This window comes from Bubalus bubalis, chromosome 12 (assembly GCF_019923935.1).
Source record: "Bubalus bubalis isolate 160015118507 breed Murrah chromosome 12, NDDB_SH_1, whole genome shotgun sequence".
Taxonomy (NCBI): Eukaryota; Metazoa; Chordata; class Mammalia; order Artiodactyla; family Bovidae; genus Bubalus; species Bubalus bubalis.
The window spans coordinates 15,033,827-15,055,488 of record NC_059168.1 but is presented as its reverse complement, the minus strand read 5'-3'; the positions used below and the strand labels follow the sequence as shown (position 1 = coordinate 15,055,488).

Here is a 21,662-nt window from a genome sequence, read left to right as displayed (position 1 = left end):
ATCTTTTGAACAACTCTTTGGATGTGGAGACAATATAAGCCTAGAGTCACAGAGCTGCCTGGAGATGTTACAGTGGAATCTCAGACAAAGTATTTTAGCCTGTTTTCTTTGAACAGTGACTTCCTCATAAGCTCATCTTCAAACACCTAAACCTCAATAATACATCTCATGCGCTATATGGAACACGTTTTCAGTACCAGATGCTTCAATAAATGATTGTGTGCCCTTAAGCAGTTCTTCAGAGAATCATGGTTTCATTAGTATGAGATCCAAAAGAGGACCTCAGAGTGTGCTGAGGAGCAGACTTTTCAAGATTCTAACTCACTCCTTTCATAGATGTGATCAGTCCAGCAAAGTTATGCTGACACTCTGATGGGCTCTATATACTGATGTAACATTCCTGGACAAAAGTATAAAGATCACACTTGCTTGTATGTCACAGATTGAAAAAAAAAAAAATCTTGCCAACTTTTTGATGATTGTTCAAGGGCAACATTTCAAATATAATATTCTTCTCTGGATACTGAACAATACTTCAATATAACTGAATGCTTGGTCAATTTTTGGGTTAAATCCCAGAACATTTTTAAAAATAAAATTGTTTATGAAAATGCTGCAGTTTAAGCCATGTGCAGACTTACTTAGACATAGCCAAAATGGACCAATTTATGACTAGATAAAATGAAAAATGTCATTGATTAGCCTAGAACAGCAATATAAAAAATTCTTAGTTGTAAGGCAAAGCAAATGATATGCTGAAATATACTGCAGAAAAGAACAGACCACTTGGGGAATGAGTCACTTAGAGTCATATTTTCCAGATATCTTAGTTAACCCTTTCTGTTTAGAGAACTGTATTTTACCTCTTAGAATTCTCTCTACAATGCATCATATGGTTCTTACCTTTTAATATGGTACATTAAGAAGGTATTTTTTTTCTTTTAATAATTAAAGGTCATCATTGAGAACATCAGTCACTGAGATGTGGTTAAGGTAGAGACATAAATGTAGATATACATAATATGGATAAAGGGAAGAGATGTGGCTTTCCCTCTGGCAACTGCATCAAACTTGATTTCCTTTACATTAAGAGAAAGAAAGAAAACTCCCAGTGACACCTTGTGTTTTGTTCATTTACCAACACTCCATAAAAGTATAATGAAGCATATGAAATTGTTTAATATGCTACACAGTGTAACGTAATTACTTTTTTACAAAATTAAATAGTGGCTAAATACTGATGCCATCTTCCTTCAAATGCTTTCACTATCCTCTGGAAAAATCAACTTCTTTCCCCATTAGAATCAGTAATGTTCAACTCATCCCTGGCTTTCAAAACTTGATCTGATTTCGTGAACTAGAAGTTTATCTCACTTCTCTTTCTCCCTTGCACTTTGTTTATTGAATGTATCTCACTTCATTTTAAAAATATGAAATGACATGAATGGGGGGAAGACTTAGTCTACACAGTTTTCATTTTACTAAAAATAGAAAGAGGACAATGAGACCAGTAAATTGAGCATCAGGTCTTAATTTTCTCCAAGTCCAACTTCATATTTCATTTGAAAGAGAACTCCGCGCCTAGGCCAACACTATTATGAGAAGATTCAAGATCCCATATGGTATCTGGGTAGGATTAATTTTCTCATAACTTCTATAATATTTCACTTTTTGAAAAACAAGTTAACTCAGATAAAAACTGCTATTGAGATGGAGGACAAATGGAGTTCTACAATGTCTCCTCTGAAAAGTGAATGTAGAAAAGGTTCAATAGGACTTCCCTAGTGGTCCAATGCAGGGGATACAGGTTCAACCCCTGGTTCTGGGGGATTCCACATGCCTCCGGACAACTAAGCCCATGCACCACAAGAGAAGCCACTGCAACGAGAAGCCTGCACAGCACAGCTAGAGAGTAACCCCTGCTTTCAAGGTAACAAAGACTCAGTGCAGCCCAAAATAAATAAATAAAATTTTAAAAGTAAAGGCTCAATAAATGCTAGCTATCACTATTCAACAAATATGCACTAAATATTTATTATTTTCCAGGCATTCTGCTAAGCAGAAACAAGAAAAAATCAGCCCGCAAGGAACTCACAATCTAGAGAGTTGCTTACCGTCTTGAAAATACAGATGATTCTGTAGCCTATATTTGCTCATAAAAAATCTCTTGTAATCCAAATGCATTAAACCAAAGACTTCTACAGGAAAAAGAAATACCGTTTTGCAGTTCTGTTACTTCATTGCATCACTGTACACTTAGTGAAATATCACTGTACAGAAAAGTAAACTCCTTATTTTAATAAACAATCTGCTACCACATGTTAGGTTTAAATCTCATACCAGAACAAATATTGTTTCCTATATACCAAGTTCAAGCTCAGAATACATTTTTTTTACATATACAAGTCAGATCTAATTGCCCTTGGTTGTTCCACAGTCTTACATAACTTCAAATCCTGAACAAATATAGACTAAGTCCAAGATTTCCTCCTATTTTCAAAATGCTTCCCGAGGACTTTCCTGGTGGCTCAGCAAAGAATCCACCTACCAGTGCAGGAGACGCAGATCCGATCCCTGATTTGGGAAGATTCCACATGCCGAAGAAGAACTAAGCCCCGTGCCACAACTACTGAGACTCTGCTCTAGAGCCCGCAAGCCACACGACTGGAGCCTCCGGGCCCTAGAGCCAAGACTTCCACAAGAGAATTCACCACAAAGAGAAGCCTGTGCACGACTAGAGTAGCCCCAGTTCGCCCCAACTACAAGTCCAAGCAGCAAGGAAGACCCAGCATAGCCATAAACAAACACTGCCTCCCTAAAAAGCCTAAGGGTTACTTGCAACAAAGGCATTTACAGGGGCACGTGGTTTACAAGTATTTGGTAAATTTTACATTTCTGTTCTAGGTACATTTCCATATGTACATTATATATTACAATGAAAATAATGAAAAAACAACAAAAATGTCTCTCTACCCACTGTCATCCTCACTAAACTTATTTTCTACCAAATATTATTAATTAAAAAACTGAATTATTTCTTCATGTACTCAGAAGGATATAGGATAAATAATTTCCTGCTCTGCATGTAGTTTGGCACAATTTACTCCAGTTCAAATTAGTTAAGGATTATTTTCTTAATAAAGGGAGTTTACATTTGTTTCTAACAAGGTTTCTTACATTAAGTAACCAAGAAAATATTTAAATACCTTTAGGTAATTTGTAATAGAATCAAGGTGAACTATATAGAATAAATCACTTGTTTAAGTCTGTATTAATAATATAAATAACACTGATTTTTTAAAAATTCAAAGACAAAAAAGAAATCCTATAATCTGACATCCTAATAATCTGTGATAGTCCAAATTCAGAAAGAGTGGAGAAACAACCTCAGACAAAAAGTTACCATATGCTGTCAAGCAATAAATGAAAAAGGAAAGTCTCAGCCAAGAAAACAGAACAGAGCTACATGCTCAATGCAGACAAAATCTGCAGCATACCTTGATCAATGCAGTCTTCAGCAAGAGCAAAAAGCTGAGGTGAGCGCTCCTCAAGCAGCTGCTGGTGAATATTCACACATCTCAACGTCCACCATGGCAAGCTCTAGAAAAAGGAAATACCAACGTAAGCTGAAATAAAAGGACCCTTTGGAAAAAAATTTTACATTACATCAACTTTTAGAATTTTTTTATATTTGTGAGATTAAATTCACTCTTCAGGAAGCTTACCCACTCACGGCTACATCTTCAGTAATAACAGCAAATCCACTGCCCTGTCTTCCACAAGAACAACATCTCTCCTCCGTTCATTCAAAGCCAGCTGGGCTTCCCGACATCATTTTCAACTTCCCACTTCCTCCTTTAAAATGCCTACTGTCATCGCCCGACTCTGCTACAGCGCTCTACCAGCACTATGATCCAACACCCACCATCCCGGGAGGCCCCCCACTAGAACCTCCTGTGGGGTGATTCTTCCCTTGTCTCAGCTTCCAGCACGTGTTTTCCACCTCCCTTTGCAAACACACCCCAGCATACTCGTGTATGTCATCCTAGTTTTCAGGGTTGTCAGCCAGCTAGCCAGCAAGAGGAGGAACCATGCTTCACTCATCCCTGTATCCTCCTTGAAGCAATGCATGCTGTGCACGCTACGAGGTAAGAAATAGCCTGGGTTCAGGTTATTCCCCAAACTGGGAAGACCTCTGCCACACTCTCTTCCACGAAACCTCTTCTCCCAGAGAAGAGATTAGGGCACACACTGGTCTCTCACTCCCACACTGTGCCTAGAAGTTAGCACCAGACTGGAGAGCTCATGTTTTTCAAGTGTGTAGTACCTGTCCTTATAGTTTGGAGGGTGGAGACCACGTTTTATACACTGTCTTGACTAACGCACAGGCTGACAGCGCAGTAGCCTTCTCTCAGTTCTCTGGTGCTCAGTCTTACTTTTCAACACAGCCTGATTAAACAAGCCGATACAGAAGCACACACAGTGAAGATGAAAGTTGCTCTTCTGCTGCCTTAGCACCATCCTCCTTCCCCAGAAAAATCCATGACAAAGGTTTATATTCCTCTAGGCTCTTCCTCTATACATATGTGTGTGTGTGCAAATAAGAAGTATTAACTATTTTTGATAGGCTCATTAAATTACCAAGTATGATCATGCATTGAATCATCTAAATTAGTTATAACTATGTTACTTTGAATTATATTGCCCAAAGGTGTGAAAAATTTTTTCTTTTATAGCAATACTTACTAACTGGAAATCATGTTTAATCACCAAAAGCATTTTCTGTTACTTGAATTTAATTTCTTAATTTGATCAAGGGGTAAAACTGCCTGTTTCCCTTCTAAACTGCTACACACAACTGTTGCAACAATGATAAAATCACAAATGAAAAAAAAAAATCTTTTCTAATTACTAATGCTATTTCCTCAGGCCATGTAAGGAAAAGAAAGGTAGAACTATCTAATAGACAGAAGTTTCACATCATTTTTAATTTAATTCCCTGAGTTGCTGCTTCATTTTCATTCTTTTGCTATCACTAAGCTAAGGAACTCAGTTTATATTCCAATTATCTGTCCTTATCTGCTGTCAGCAGTGAGTGAGTCAGGTCTGGCAACATATTCTTTCCTTTTCTAGACATGGGAATTAAGATAGATCCAGTCAAACAGACTGCCCTGTTAAAAAAATATACATGGAGAAGGAAATGGCAACCCACTCCAGTATTCTTGCTTGGAGAATCCCATGGACAGAGGAGCCTGGCAGGCTACAGTCCATGGGGTCGCAAGAGTCAGATACAACTTAGTGGCTAAACCACCAAGGGTTGTTTGTCAATAAATAAATGATGAATTATTTTAAAAAAATACAACTTATGATGCTCAGCTCTTAAAAATCAGATTTATAAACTAACTCTTTAATCCAAAATCTTCACATGGGAGAAGGGGAGTGTGAAACAAAGAAAGAAAGCATGATCTATTTTTTTTTACTAGAAAATAAAAGTGCCTTTTCTATCTGTCAAGAATCACTTAATAGAAAATCTGAGGCGTTGATGAAAAAGGAAACTTGAAGTCTTGCTTTAGACAGTTCCCAGATCCTATCTCCTGACTAGTGCACTTATTACTTGTTCTGATTGACAAGTCATACTAGTGAATAACCTTCTAGAAGGCAAGGCACATGAGCGTACTCAAAAGAAACCCAGTAACTGCTTGCCAACTCAAGTCCACTTTATAAATGAGGAAACTGATATTCAGAGTAATTCACTGGCCTAAGGTCACGAGATGGTAAGAGGCTAAGCCAGACAAACTCCGGTCTGATTCCAAAGCCAAAATTCCTTTTACTCAACAAATTACTAATAATGGTCTATATACTTCACAGACTAGGGGGTGGGGAAAAATTATCTTCTTTTATTGCTCCACAAAAATAAAATCATTTTATTTTTAATAAAAAATCAACCTGATACATTCCTGCTTAATATGCATGCTGATGAAAGTTTTCCATCAAGAAAACTGTATCACTACCTCATTAATGACCATTAGTCTCACCAGAAAGAAAATGATACCATTTTGCAACCTCATGTCTTGATGATACTTTCTTTAGGCTCAAGTACTACTCAGTCTATAAGATCATTTAACTCAAATCAACTTGAAAAAACATTTTTTTATTCAAACTAACATCACTAAAAAGATCAAAGATAAGGCCTTATATCTGCTAGTATACACTGAAATCCATCAAGTAAAAACCCTTCTGGTACAACTGATTCCAAACCTTCTGGCTCTCATGAGAGTTGCTCAAAGAGGCATGATTCCCTTTTTACCTCTTCTTTGCCTCAACTTAAATGCTCAGGAAAACAAGCCCTGATACAGTACAGACCAAGTCCCCATTTTATCCATAGAAATATTATTTCTTAAACTTTTTCGGCCAACACCTGGAAACTGGGAGATCTCACATAAAATTTAGATTTACTATTTCTGGCAATACAAGGTTTACATGCCTAAGTTGCAACGAGCAGGATAGGAATCAGGAAGCTTCCAGCCTGTGGGGCAGAAACAGTCCTCCACCTGTGTTCCTTTAGCCCCAAACCAAGACTAGTCCTTACAATTTTGAAAGAAAGAAAAGAAAATTTTGTGACATGTGAAAGTATATGAAATGTCAATGTCCATAAATAAAGCTTTACTGGTATACAGTCACACCCATTCACATAGTATCTGCAGCTGCCTTCACACCCCAAGGCAGACTGAAGAGTCAGCTGCACACAGCTGAGAAGCTGCAAGAGAACCAGCACACCTCAAGGGCTTTCTTCAATGCTCTCTTGTGGTTTTTATCACCTCCTATTAGCTTTTCTCACTAATTTATATGTAACCTAGAGAAACCATACAACAAATGCTCTACTAAACCCAACCCAAATATCAATCAATGCAGGACATGAGCCAAGAAACAGTAATAGTAATTAAGATCTACTGTAAGTGCTATTCAGACTTAAATTGAAGAAAGTAGGGAAAACCACTAGACCATTCAGGTATGACCTAATTCAAATCCCTTATGATTATACAGTGGAAGTGAGAAATAGACTTAAGGGCCTAGATCTGAGAGATAGAGTGCCTGATGAACTACGGAATGAGGTTCGTGACATTGTACAGGAGACAGGGATCAAGACCATCCCCGTGGAAAAGAAATGCAAAAAAGCAAAATGGCTGTCTGGGGAGGCCTTACAAATAGCTGTGAAAAGAAGAGAAGCGAAAAGCAAAGGAGAAAAGGAAAGATATAAACATCTGAATGCAGAGTTCCAAAGAATAGCAAGAAGAGATAAGAAAGCCTTCCTCAGCGATCAATGCAAAGAAATAGAGGAAAACAACAGAATGGGAAAGACTAGAGATCTCTTCAAGAAAATCAGAGATACCAAAGGAACATTTCATGCAAAGATGGGCTCGATAAAGGACAGAAATGGTATGGACCTAACAGAAGCAGACAATATTAAGAAGAGATGGCAAGAATACACAGAAGAACTGAACAAAAAAGATCTTCACAACCCAGATATTCACGAGGGTGTGATCACTGACCTAGAGCCAGACATCCTGGAATGTGAAGTCAAGTGGGCCTTAGAAAGCATCATTACGAGCAAAGCTAGTGGAGGTGATGGAATTCCAGTTGAGCTATTCCAAATCCTGAAAGATGATGCTGTGAAAGTTCTGCGCCCAATATGCCAGCACATTTGGAAAACTCAGCAGTGGCCACAGGACTGGAAAAGGTCAGTTTTCATTCCAATCCCAAAAAAGGCTATGCCAAAGAATGCTCAAACTACCGCACAATTGCACTCATCTCACACGCTAGTAAAGTAATGCTCAAAATTCTCCAAGCCAGGCTTCAGCAATATGTGAACGGTGAACTTCCTGATGTTCAAGCCGGTTTTAGAAAAGGCAGAGGAACCAGAGATCAAATTGCCAACATCCGCTGGATCATGGAAAAAGCAAGAGAGTTCCAGAAAAACATCTATTTCTGCTTTATTGACTATGCCAAAGCCTTTGACTATGTGGATCACAATAAACTGTGGAAAATTCTGAAAGAGATGGGAATACCTGACCACCTGATCTGCCTCTTGAGAAATTTGTATGCAGGTCAGGAAGCAACAGTTAGAACTGGACATGGAACAACAGACTGGTTCCAAATAGGAAATACGTCAAGGCTGTATATTGTCACCCTGTTTGTTTAACTTATATGCAGAGTACATCATAAGAAACGCTGGACTGGAGGAAGCACAAGCTGGAATCAAGATTGCCGGGAGAAATATCGATAACCTCAGATATGCAGATGACACCACCCTTATGGCAGAAAGTGAAGAGGAACTCAAAAGCCTCTTGATGAAAGTAAAAGTGGAGAGGGAAAAAGTTGGCTTAAAGCTCAACATTCAGAGAACGAAGATCATGGCATCTGGTCCCATCACTTCATGGGAAACAGATGGGGAAACAGTGGAAACAGTGTCACACTCTATTTTTCTGGGCTCCAAAATCACTGCAGATGGTGCTTGCAACCATGAAATTAAAAGACGCTTACTCCTTGGAAGGAAAGTTATGACCAAGCTAGATAGCATATTCAAAAGCAGAGACATTACTTTGCCAACAAAGGTTCGTCTAGTCAAGGCTATGGTTTTTCCTGTGGTCATGTATGGATGTGAGAGTTGGACTGTGAAGAAGGCTGAGCGCCGAAGAATTGATGCTTTTGAACTGTGATGTTGGAGAAGACTCTTGAGAGTCCCTTGCACTGCAAGGAGATCCAACCAGTTCATTCTGAAGGAGATCAGCCCTGGGATTTCTTTGGAAGGAATGATGCTAAAGCTGAAATTCCAGTACCTTGGCCACCTCATGCGAAGAGTTGACTCATTGGAAAAGACTCTGATGCTGGGAGGGATTGGGGGCAGGAGGAGAAGGGGACGACAGAGGATGAGATGGCTGGATGGCATCACTGACTCGATGGACGTGAGTCTGAGTGAACTCCGGGAGTTGGTGATGGACAGTGAGGCCTGGCGTGCTGCAATTCAGGGGGTCGCAAATAGTCAGACACGACTGAGCAACTGATCTGATCTGATCTGATCTGTAAGTGCTATGCATGCTTCTGGCTACTGCTCATTATCCTTACATGAAATTCATAAAAGACTGTGATGTATGTTTCTAAACCCACTTTTAAGATTCAGAGAATGAACACTTACACACATGCATACATACATACAACACATATATACAATTCTATTAAAAAGACAATGTTTCATTTTATACTAATCTCATTAGCGAGATTAAATTAAATACCTAAGGAAGACTTAGAAAATAAATATACCAAGACATTGTCAGCATCACACCTAAAGTCTGATACTAATCAGCACAAAAGTCACACCTGGGTCTGAATCTCCTGGCTCCTTTTCTTTCCTTACCTGAATAGCTGTCAGTTTATGTCTTATATTCACTAAGATAATTCTTGCTAATAACAGCAGGATAGGCTTCATGGTCAGGCTGTAGATTGATTCACCATCTAGAACAAGCAGACTCAGAACAAATGCATCCAGTCCTTTGATCTGGGGGAAAAAAAAAAAAAAAATATATATATATATATATATATAAGATCAAACAATTTAGAAAAAAATTAACCTTTGTATGTCTTATAAGGATACATATTTCCCAGTCAATCAGCTCTGAAACACAATCATTAATCTATTACACAGCAACTGGCACTGGACCAAGTCCTAATATTATAAATGCCTTTAGAGATCTACAACTCCAGCCTGCCCTGACCAATGACCACCCATCTGCTTATACTTTAGAGGAACAGAACAATCAAGAAAATGCTACTATTGAAGAGGCACCATTATCTTACAGATTTACTTACAACAAAGTGTTTTCTCAGTAAAGTCATCTCCATGTGAAAGTATTCATATTAAACACCTACATTTCATATATGCTTCACCAGTCAGCTAATGTCGTTACAAACCACAGCTGCCCCTTAATTACTATCAGGCCAAAGAACAACAAAGTCTTACATATCAGATGCTGAGTAGGCGTACAATCACAGACTGACGTGAACAAAGCCTGCCCAGCAGGAAGGTCTCTGAAAAACCCATTTCTCAACTGAACAAATTTTCTACACTGGACCAGACACTCATGTTTTTAAAATGTGGGCTGAATAATTTTGACAGTTGCCACAAAATCAACAGCAGGAATGCTCAACATCAGGAAAACAGGCTCTAAGTCACCAACACAGGATGGAGTCCTTTTACTGTTTATTAGTTTGTGGGCATAGGCAGATTTCTTTTAACTGAGCCTCAGCTTCCTCAATTATAAAATCAAATAACAGAACCTACACCTCACATGTTTCTTGTAAGGATTAAATAATCCAAGTGATGCCAGTGCCAGGCTCAATGCTTTATGTGAAAGTGAAGTCGCTCAGTCATGTCCGACTCTTTGCAACCCCGTAGACTGTAGCCCGCCAGGTTCTTCCGCCCATGGGATTCTCCAGGCAAGAATACTGGACTGGGTTGCCATTTCCTTCTCCAGGGAATCTTCCCGACCCAGGGATTGAACCCAGGTCTCCCGCATTGTGGGCAGACGATTTAACCTCTAAGCCACCAGGGAATCCCTCCTTTATAAAAACATTAAATAAAGGTACAAAAGGAACAGCCCCTTCATCATCACTGAAAAGCGTACTTGAGGTATAAAGACAATGTGAATGACCACCAGCAAACCACCAATAAAGCTTACTGTTAACCTACACTGAGGGTAGAATGAATTTTTTTTTCAAGTTCAATAATCAAGGAACTATTCTGAAGTATTACAACTGCCTCAATCTCAGAAGAAAACAGAACAAAAAAAGTTAAGTTCAGTCCAAAATCACACCAAAGCCAGCGTCTGAACAGAGATTACAGCCCAGGTTTTCCAACTCCCAAGCCAGTACTCTTCCTACCATCTCATGCTGCCTTCCCCTCAGACCTAGGCCCAGCACAAGGCAGTCCTCCAGGACAGGGCCAGGATCACTGCCAGCCTTCTGACTGGGACAGCTGCAGGATGGGGGTGGGAGCAAGCGAGACACAGACACAGAAGAGGACCTGGTCTGGGGAAGAACCTCACCACGAATCCAGGTGGACACGATGAGTCTGAGGTTCCCCGCAAAACCTCCAAGTGGAGGTACCAATTACACCAGCAAGGCTACCGCTTAAGGACTGGAGAGAAGACCCTGCCTAACATGCCCAAGCTGGACCTGAAGCCTCACCGAATCATCTTGCCTTTTAGGTAGACTTAACAATCTTTATTTCCTAGCATCCCAACCAAACTGGTGAAGTACAAGACATGACTTTAAGAAAAAGAATCCTTTTCTAATCACACTGAGACAAAAAAGACATCTACCTGTTGTTGCACAAATTTAGATCACTATCTTCTAATGACATCCTTAAAGATAACAAACAGGTGACTTAACAGGGCAACAAACAGAAAATTACACAAAGAGATACTCCGTGATATACTATTTGGATCTCATTTCCTCTGATACTCAAAGTCAGAGGTTGGTTACTAAACCTTCTTCTCTTTAAGTTCTCGGAGAATGTCATTAACAGGGCAAATAATAAATAAGTAAAGGAGTGAATGCATGAATAAACAAACAAATTTCTTTTGCCAAAGTTATTTTGCATCATTATTATCAAAAAATTGAATGCTTTTCTATCTTCTGCTTAAGTGAAGCAGTCTCTATTTACTCCTGTGATCTAACACTGATATTCCAACCAAGCTCTAACCATGCTTACAGAGGTTTGGAAAAATGGCTGAATTTGAAAGAGGACTGTTTACATTTTCAATGAAAACAGATAAAATGAAAGTTACAAGTCCCTTAGCAACAACTCCTCAGTCCAGAGAGCATAAGACATATAAAAATACTTATTAATCATAACAGTGAAGAAAAGTCAACATCTGGAAGCCTGAGATACATCTGATATAAAACCAGTTTACTAGAAGATCAACTTTTATGCGTGAGAGGGAACTACTCAGATGCTAAGCTTCAGTGCTATCCCAAGGCTGGTTAGACCAGCCGTCACACAGCAGTGCTAAAAATGCCAACTTATGCCTCCATACATTGAAGGCAGGGAAAATTAACTTGGCTTTGATGACTATACTCCAAGACCATGAAGTATATTCACAAATATCTGTCCTCACAGGAACTATGAAACATCAATAAGCACAGGAAAATGACAGCTGGAAAATACTGATATGCCACTCCCCAATTTTAAAACTTCAACTCCATCTTCCAAATTCTCAGATTGCTGGTAAAGAGTATAAACTGAATAATTCTCTCTAAGACAACCTGACACAGTAAGAAGAGTTGAACATGCATACACCCTAGAGCACAGCAGCTCCACTCGTGGATACCTGCCCTCAGCAGAGCTTCCCAACTCAGTCCTGGGAAGCATTTACAAGTGTGGTAAAACATCAGTCCTCTCAGCCCTCAGGGTGCCTAACTATAGCCCTAGGAAGGGGGCAGGCAGTAAAAACAGCCTCCTTCATTTAGCTCATTGCACCAAACATTATCCTTTTTTAAGTTTTGCTGTGCTTGGAAACTCTTACAAATGATTCCCAGAAGATGTGTTCCCATCAGCACAGTACATAATATACTACCAAAAACGGAAACATCCCATGTGGCCATCAAGAGTAGAAAAGATATATAAATTGTGGTCCATTCATACAATTGGAATACTATGCAACAGTAAAAATGAATAGTTTATAATACCAAAAATATACGTCTAAGCAAAGCAAGTCACAGAACACAATTTATTTCATTTATATAAAGTTCAGTTCAGTTACTCAGTCGTGTCCAACTCTTTGCAACCCCATGGACTACAGCATGCCAGGCCTCCCTGTCCATCACCAACTCCTGGAGTTTACTCAAACTCATGGCCACTGAGTTGGTGATGTCATCCAACCATCTCATCCTCATCAACCCCTTCTCCTCCTGCCTTCAATCTTTCCCAGCATCAGGGTCTTTTTAAATGAGTCAGTTCTTCGTATCAGGTAGCCAAAGTATTGGAGTTTCAGCTTCAACATCAGTCCTTCCAATGAATATTCAGGACTGATTTCCTTTAGAATGGACTGGTTGGATCTCCTTGCAGTCCAAGAGACTCAGAAAAGTCTTCTCCAACACCACAGTTCAAAAGCATCAATTCTTTGGTGCTCAGCTTTCTTTATAGTTCAACTCTCACATCCATACCTGACCACCAGAAAAACCATAGCTTTGACAAGATGGACCTTTGTTGGCAAAGTAATGTCTCTGCTTTTTAATAAGCTGTCTAGGTTGGTCATAACTTTCCTTCCAAGGAGCAAGCATCTTTTAATTTCATAGCTACAGTCACCATCTACAGTGATTTTGGAGCCCCCCCAAATAAAGTCTGACACTGTTTCCACTGTTTCCCTATCTATCTGCCATCAAGTAATGGAACCAGATGCCATGATAGTTTTCTGAATGTTGAGTTTTAAGCCAACTTTTTCACTCTCCTCTTTCATTTTCATCAAAAGGCTCTTTAGTTCTTCACTTTCTGCCATAAGGGTGGTGTCATCTGCATATCTGAGGTTATTGGTATTTCTCCTGGCAATCGAGATTCCAGTTTGTGCCCCATCCAGTCCAGCATTTCTCCTGATGTACTCTGCATATAAGTTAAATAAGCTTTATTTACTTATTTATTGACTATGCCAAAGCCTTTGACTGTGTGGATCACGACAAGCTGTGGAAAATTCCTCAAGAGATGGGAATACCAGACCATCTGACCTGCCTCCTGAGAAATCTCTATGCAGGTCAAGAAGTAACAGTTAGAACTGGACATGGAACAACAGACTGGTTTCAAATCGGGAAAGGAGTACGTCAAGGCTGTATATTGTCACCCTGCTTATTTAACTTATATAAAGTTCAGAAACTGGCAAAACTAAACAATATGTTCTCTGAGGATACATATATACGTAAGTGCTAAAACTATGAAGAAAGCAATGGAATGTTAACATCAAATTCATGAGAGTGTTTTATGAGAAAGGGGGCTGGGGACGTCACCAAGAAGGACACACAGGAGACCTTCTAATGCTTTTCCAACCTTTTCCAAGTCAGAGCATATGCAGAAGATGCTATGATTTGCACACCAGGTAACTAGAGAGGCTGCTAAGCCAGACGAGACCAGTTCCAAGGCTCTCCCAGCCCTGGGCCCACAGAGCCACGGCAATGGCAAAGGGGCTCAACACCTAAGCAAGAGCAGTCAGAAAGTTCCTTTCTCCAAGGCTGGTGATGTTCCCTCTCTCAAGCCAGGTGGTGGAAACAAAGATGTTTTATTATTTAAACTGTATACATCTGATGTTTTTTGAGAGTAAGATGTACTTATAATAAAAAGATTAAAATCAAGGTCTTAGTGAAAATTTCCTATGATGTGGCCTGAGCCCCATCTTTTACTGCTGCCCCAACAGGCTCAAAGCAGCCCCTCATACAGCCCTCACAAACACCTACTGCTCTGTCCTCTAAATTTGTGCTCATGTGACTGCATCTAGAACGTACTTCCTCCTCTTCTCTACTGATCCATTTTCCTCATCACCCTTCAGGTTCTACCTCAAGGTCCACTCTTGACTAAAAGGTCTTCTCAGACAAAATTCACTTTCCTCATATCTCCTTATTCATTTCAATGCTTCTTATAGTTTGACTCTCTCATGTAACCCATTTCTGCACTGTCTGAATTGCTACCTGACTCCACAGGTGCTTCCACACTAGCACAGCAGAAAGAGTACTGGATTTGGACCCAGAAAACATGGGTTCCAATCCCCCAGCTATAAAGCCTCTGCAAGTTTCTCTTACCACTGTGAGCTTCAGTCTTCTCATCAAAAGAAAATGTCAAACTGATACAACACACGGCAATGAAGCACCACTCCAACCACACATCAGTGCTCAGTACGTATTTGCAACCTTGTCTGGTAGGTTTCTACCCTGCACTGGGCAGCAACAGAGGCCAGAAAGTGTTTCATACACAAAGAGGAAGACAGATGTTCCATATACGTAAACTCCTAGATAATCAAAGCATCTCTTTAAGTGTCAAAATCTTGGGGATTTTACTTGTAATCATTTTGGATGAAAACTTTTGTAAGGTACAGATTAAATTCCCTTCTTAGACATAAACTATGGAAGGGCTGTAGGCCTTTCAGTCATGATTTGGAGCCAGCACTATGAGTCTCCGTTATTCTATCACTATGTAACATTATGACTCGGTAAACTGACTGTGCAGCAGCAACGGCCATGGCTTCAGATGAGGACTGCTTTGTAATTCTCATCAAATTATTAACACTGATCTCTAACAACTCCATTCCCCTTTCATCAGCTGTTTCTAATTCTGAGAAACCAGGAAACAGTAAACAGGTCTTTTTGACTGCGTAAGTTCTGGATGTTAAGGTGCCCTTTTTCCAGGCTGAGTGATCAACAGTTATGCTCCAGTCCTCTGAGGTGGCTGGATAACTCAGTTACCATTCTTCTTCTTAGGGCATGTCACATTCCCCCAAGCCCTGGTACATGTGCTCAAACACAACTGAGGTGTTCAAACTGCAAGCCATACTGATGACCTATGGATGCAGGTGAATAACATTATCTCCATACACAGATATTAAGACTCATGATCACCATGGGGCATCTCCAAGGCACACACTTTAAGCACATACAAATAAGTGTATCTGTGACACAAAGGAACCTCCCCAGGAACTGTTCTAAGCACAGCTGCAAAACTTTTCTGCAACAAAATTAAACAGATCTCCAGACTTTCTACTTCTTCAGAAAGTATCTTTGTGTAGCTGTGGTAAAATATGCAGCTGGAGGACTGGTACAGCTGTCCATTCTTTAATAAACAGAGTAGCTAACAGAGCTCCATAAAATGAGGAGCATTTGAAGAGGAGTTTGAGACTGACACCGGAACTTATGAATTACATGAAACTCTGATCAATGAACAAGCATTCTTAGTAGGTTCTGTACAAGCCACCAGGTCATGTTTCTCTCTTACCTACTATTAACTCTGGCTTATAAAGATCCATTTCTAAAGAATAAACACAATAATACCTACATATGACATTTCCAAGAAGCGTACCTCACTGAACTGCTGAAACAAAACAGATGGCAAAAAATCCTGAGGGTGTAAATCAACAAGAGGGCCCGTCCAGTTACTCTGAACAAAAAGTTGCAAACTGCTCACACCAAGTAGGAATATCTTCTGTTGTCTGCATATAAGAAAAAAGAAATAAACATAAACCATTATGTATAACCACAAATACACTACTATTTCATTTCAGTGTTATTAAGAAAAATGTAAGATATCAACATTGACATTATCTGAGAGTATTACAACAAAAATTTTTGAAACTACAGTTTAGGTCTGCAAAGTCCAACACAGTCACCTTGAGTCACATATGGCTCTTTAAATTAATTCCCAGGTGGTGCTAGTGGTAAAGAATCCACCTGCCAAGGCAGGAGACACCAGAGATGTGAGTTCTATCCCTGGGTCAGGAAGATCCCCTGGAGAAAGAAATGGCAACCCAATATTCTTGCCTGGAAAATTCCAGGGATAGAGGAGCCTCGTGGGCTACAGTCCATGGGGCTGCAAAGAGTTGGACACAACTATGTATGCACCCACACACAGATAAAATTTAAAAATTCAGTCCCTCAGTCACACTATCTACATTTCAAGTGCTCAATGGCCAAACGTAGCTACTGGCTCCCACACTGGATAAAGCAGATACAGAGTATCTCCATCATCATAAACGTTCTCTTGGACAGCACTGGTTTAGGACCTGATCAGATACTGAGAACTTGGTCTTGTGTTCTATTTAACAGCTCTGACATTGGGTGAAAAATTGATTTTATACATAAGAAAAGTGACAATAAAAAGTTGTTTCCAAACATTTTATTGATCTGCACTACAAACTATGAGAACAACAACAACAAAAAACCCCTAGATATTGCACTTGAACCTATTTCTTTTCAATCCTACTTTGGCTGAAGACAGGAGTAAGTAGGTAAACTCATTCTGTAAAGGAGAAAACATTTTAGGCTTTACAGGTCACAGGTGTTTCTTTTGTCCTCAACCCTTTTAAAAATGTAAGCAACACTCTGAGGCACTTTGGCCTTGACCCACCAGAGGTAATTTGCCAACCTTTAGATTAAGACACGAGTGAAAGTGAAAGTTGCTCAGCCGTGTCCGACTCTTTGTGACTCCGTGGACTATACAGTCCATGGAATTCTTAAAGAAGCTTCCTTTTTTGCGGTAGGGCCTAGGGAGTGTTGGAGGAAGAGGATGACTGCTTTCACTTTCTTCAGCATGAAGCTACAGGAATCCTCCTAGATTCCCTAGGCCCTACCTCAAAAAGGAAGATTCTTTAAGAAAAAAATAAATAAAATAAAACCTACGAGCCTATGGTATCCAGAATGCTCTGGACACAGTGCAACTGAGAGCAGAGCAAAGAAAGAATAGAGGCTGTTTGTAGTTAGAAGTTTAGGAAACTTAGGGCAACAGGTGTGCAGCAAGATCTTAATGTAAGCCTTAATAAACGTCATAACTAAAAATCAAAATCCTCAAGAAGAGCTAAGAATACAGTTTAATTTTCAAATAACCTCAAAATAAGGTAACTGAAATGTCTCTTCTCAGCTCTGTGTGACAAGCAGGAGTTCTGGTCGACCAATGTTTACTGCATTTGTGCATGCACGTGTGTTCTCACGTCACCACACAAAGCTATGGTAACACACAGACACCTGAGAGCAAAATAACAGGACTGACACGAGAGGAAAGAAAAACTGCCAGACGGCCAGAAAAATGAAAATGAACGACATCCGTTAAGTAAAATACAATGTCTGTAGTAGTATTTTTTATAAACTCCTAATAGATGCAGATTACATTTTATTCATCTTTACAACCTCAACACCAAGCACAGTAGTTGATTTGTTCAAGAACTAAAATGAAGTCATTTCTTACAAATTATGATAAAACAAAAGTGCATATGTTTCAAAGAAAACTAAAACAACGTGGTTGCCAGAGACAGTGGAGAAAAGAAAGGTATATTAACAAACTTACAAGAGTAAAATATAAGCCACTAAAAAAATTAGGTTAACTGCTGTGCGACTATCCCTTATACTGCTGCTGCTGCAAAGTCGCTTCAGTCGTGTCCGACTCTGTGCGACCCCATAGATGGCAGCCCACCAGGCTCCTCCGTCCCTGGGATTCTCCAGGCAAGAACACTGGAGTGGGTTGCCATTTCCTTCTCCAAGGCATGAAAGTGAAAAGTGAAGTCGCTCAGTCATGTCCGACTCTGAGACCCCATGGACTGCAGCCTACCAGGCTCCTCCGTCCATGGGAGTTTCCAGGCAAGAGTACTGAACTGGGGTGCCATTGCCTTCGCCGTCCCTTATACTAAATACTATTAAATTACATAAACATCAATGGAAGAAGATAAACCAAGGGTTCCATAATAAAAACATTAAAGATAACAATCTAAAAATAATAAAAGTAGTTATAATTCTCACTCAGCAATCTACAAATAACCAGATGATAGTGTACACTTTCATGTTAAAAAGAAAGAAGGTCTGAAGTCTTAAGTATGGCTAAAACCTATGAGACCTAAGCAACTGGAAGCTCAGTGGTTGGCAGCTATCACCCGGTCATAACTTAGTGTTATATATGAACCTCTGACATCCTACACCACTTTACCTTTTCATTCTCGATGGTCCTCTGGACAGAAGCTTTTACATAAATTATTACGTACATCAAGAGTCTTGACTAAATGTAAAGCCAGGTTTTCCAAAAACCGCAAAAGTCAGTGTGCCTTAACACACTGTCAAGACACTACCAAATGTATTCAAAATTCATTTCTCTATGAAAATTTCAAATAAAATTCTACCTTCTGATGTTGTCCAATTCTGCTGAGTCATCCAGGAATGTTACTATCTGCTTCTCTAGGTAGCTGTCAATCTTTTCTTCAGTTATTGTTGCTGAATTTAAAATACTTTGAGTCAATGAATTTAACAATATGGCTTTGTAGTTCCCTTCTAGCAACAACTGTAGGAAAGATCCACTCTCTGTAACAGAAATAAAATTTGTACAATAATCCAAAAAAATACTATTTTCATATTGTAAAGGGTAACACTATTACCATTTCAGTATGCAAAAAAAAAAAAATGTATATATCTAAAACACTTCCTATAAATTAATCACAAAGCACTGTGCAAATTCCCACCATTTCTCCTAGGATTAGGAGCTCATCCATATCATGAACAGTAAGGCAGAAGTTAGACCTAGAAAAAATATTCCTCATTAGCAACGAACATCATCCTTCTGCTGAGAATTCAAAAGGAATCCCTACTGAGAACAGAAAAGTTTCCTTAGAACATTTCCTTTTACCATCTGGCTCCCACTACCCCCACCATAAAAGTGAAAGTGATAAGTCACTCAGTAGTGTCCGACTCTTTGCAACCCCATGGACAGCAGCCCATCAGGCTCCTTTATCCATGGAATTCTCCAGGCAAGAATACTGGAGTGGGTAGCCATTACCTTCTCCAGGGAATCTTCCAGACCCAGGGATCCAACCCAGGTCTCCTGCATTGCAGGCAGATTCTTTACTGTTTATGAGCCACCAAGGATGCCCAACCATACTCCCTGGTGAAAAGCTGGTGCACTTATTGTTCCCCTAATATCCAAATGCACATTCCTGCCTCCACACTTTTACACTGGTGATTTCCTCCTGGGGAACTCTTTTCCACTTACTAGTCTTATTCTCGGATCAAAAATCAGGTCAAGTTTGATTTCTTCCATAAGACTTCCAGACTCAGACTTCAGAAACCACCTCTCACCTGAAGCACCTATTGTATATAACACCCAAACACATGTGTGTGCGTACACACACACACACACATCCCACTTATACATATATATTGTGTTAAACTCTCTCTCTCTCTCTCACACACACACACACACACACACACTGTCCTATATTGATATTTCTCTTTTGGGTCCAGCTTAAACCCCACAACAACGTGTACCTATAACCCTGTAGTAGATGTGCCTTTTAACTCTTTATTTCTCTGGCAAATGTGCTTTGCTTACAAGATTACATCTTTGCTGCCTCATTTCAGTTGTTGTACTTACCAGCTGTGAGACCTTGAATAAATTACTTAACTTACTTAAATTTCTTCATCTGCAAAAAGGAACAAAAGTACTGTCTACTTTATATGTCTATTATAAGGATTAAATGACTGAATAAGTGTTAAGAGATTATAAAAATAACTGACATTATTACTGAGGGCTTCCCTGGTAGCTCAGACGGTAAAGAACCCCTGGACGGGGAAAAATTTAGGGTTAAGACAAGTACGGAACCCGAAGACCACGCCCACCAGGTCAAGGAGGCAACAACCTGAAGCCTTAAGAAATCAGGTAGATTTGGGTAGGAAAAAAATACAGGAGGGATGAAAACCCAGCCGCCTCTTCTCCCCACAGTCCTCGCGGCGGCCTAAGTCCCTCCTGGCACGTTCACCCCTCTCACCCAAACTGGCGACTCCCTCCTGCTTCCACTGCTGCCGCTCAGCCTGAGTAGGGAAGCCCCTCAGCACTGCCAGCTCCGGGGTCCACATCACCCCGGACATAGCTGCAGCCAAAAGATTCCTACGAGAGTCACACAGGAGTCAAAAAGAAGAAAGTACAAGTAAAAGCGACCAAGACGCCGACGACTAGTGGCGACAGGTCGTGTAAACACAAAGCCTAGACCACCATGTGCAGATAGCGGAACAAGGAGGCGGCCATGACAGCAGCGCGGAGAACCCTGGGAAAAACACGCATACTCGATGAACCTGCTTCCGCCTAGGAGACCAACACGAGGCCTTGATACCGAGCATGCCCAGTGAGGATGCCCCGCCCCAAGCTGGGGAAAGGGGCGGGACTCGGGGGAGGGGCCTTGGTTCCCTCAGCCCCGACCCCAGAGGCGTAACCTTGAGCTGTGGAAGGAGTGAGGGGCGTGGAGTCATCCTGCACCGCCCACCCAGGAGGCCGGTTGCTAAGTCACTATAGTCGTGTGCGACTTTGTGACTCCGTAGACGGCAGCCCACCAGGCTCCCCCGTCCCTGGGATTCTCCAGGCAAGAACACTGGAGTGGGTTGCCATTTCCTTCTCCAATGCATGAAAGTGAAAAGTGAAAGGGAAGTCGCTCAGTCGTGTCCGACTCTTAGCGACCCCATGGACTGCAGCCTACCAGGCTCCTCCGTCCATGGGATTTTCCAGGCAAGAGTACTGGAGTGGGGTGCCATGGCCTTCTCCGCCCAGGAGGCCAGTGGAAGAGGTCACAGTTTCGGTCTTGCCCAGCTGCTGTATAATTGGAAAGACTGCAGCTTTGATTTCTAAACCTCTTTAGGTCAGAACCCTCCAGACTACCTGATGAAAGCCTTAGTCGGTCCTGCCAAAGCACGTGGGCCCTTACTACCAACACTGAGGTACCATTTCAGGGAATTAGAGACCCAACGAAGAGGAGTCCAGTGAATTCCATATGAGAACTCTGTCTGGACTTAACTGGTGATCAAGTGGTTAAGAAACTGACTGCCAATGCAGGGAGACAGGGGTATGATCCCTGGTCTGGGAAGATTCCACATGGCATGGAGTAACTAAGCCC

At 40.6% G+C, this 21,662-nt stretch overlaps 1 protein-coding gene across 4 annotated transcripts in view; it reads right to left on the bottom strand.

The window, feature by feature from the left end:
* Positions 1-20,861, bottom strand: part of TTC27 (tetratricopeptide repeat domain 27) — a 178,034-nt gene extending 157,173 nt beyond the window's left edge. For 2 of the 4 annotated variants that reach the window (XM_044925799.2, XM_044925798.2), the window contains exons 1-5: positions 20,547-20,861; positions 18,909-19,086; positions 16,109-16,238; positions 9,413-9,553; positions 3,498-3,600 (exon numbers count right to left, since the gene is read on the bottom strand). In XM_044925799.2, the coding sequence (XP_044781734.2) occupies positions 3,498-3,600; positions 9,413-9,553; positions 16,109-16,238; positions 18,909-19,086; positions 20,547-20,646 (652 nt within the window). In that variant the 5' untranslated portion in view covers positions 20,647-20,861. The remainder of the gene's footprint in view (positions 1-3,497; positions 3,601-9,412; positions 9,554-16,108; positions 16,239-18,908; positions 19,087-20,546) is intronic. The other 2 variants (XM_025260856.3, XM_006080593.4) reach the window with 2 other exon arrangements.
* Between the last annotated feature and the right edge of the window lie 801 nt (positions 20,862-21,662).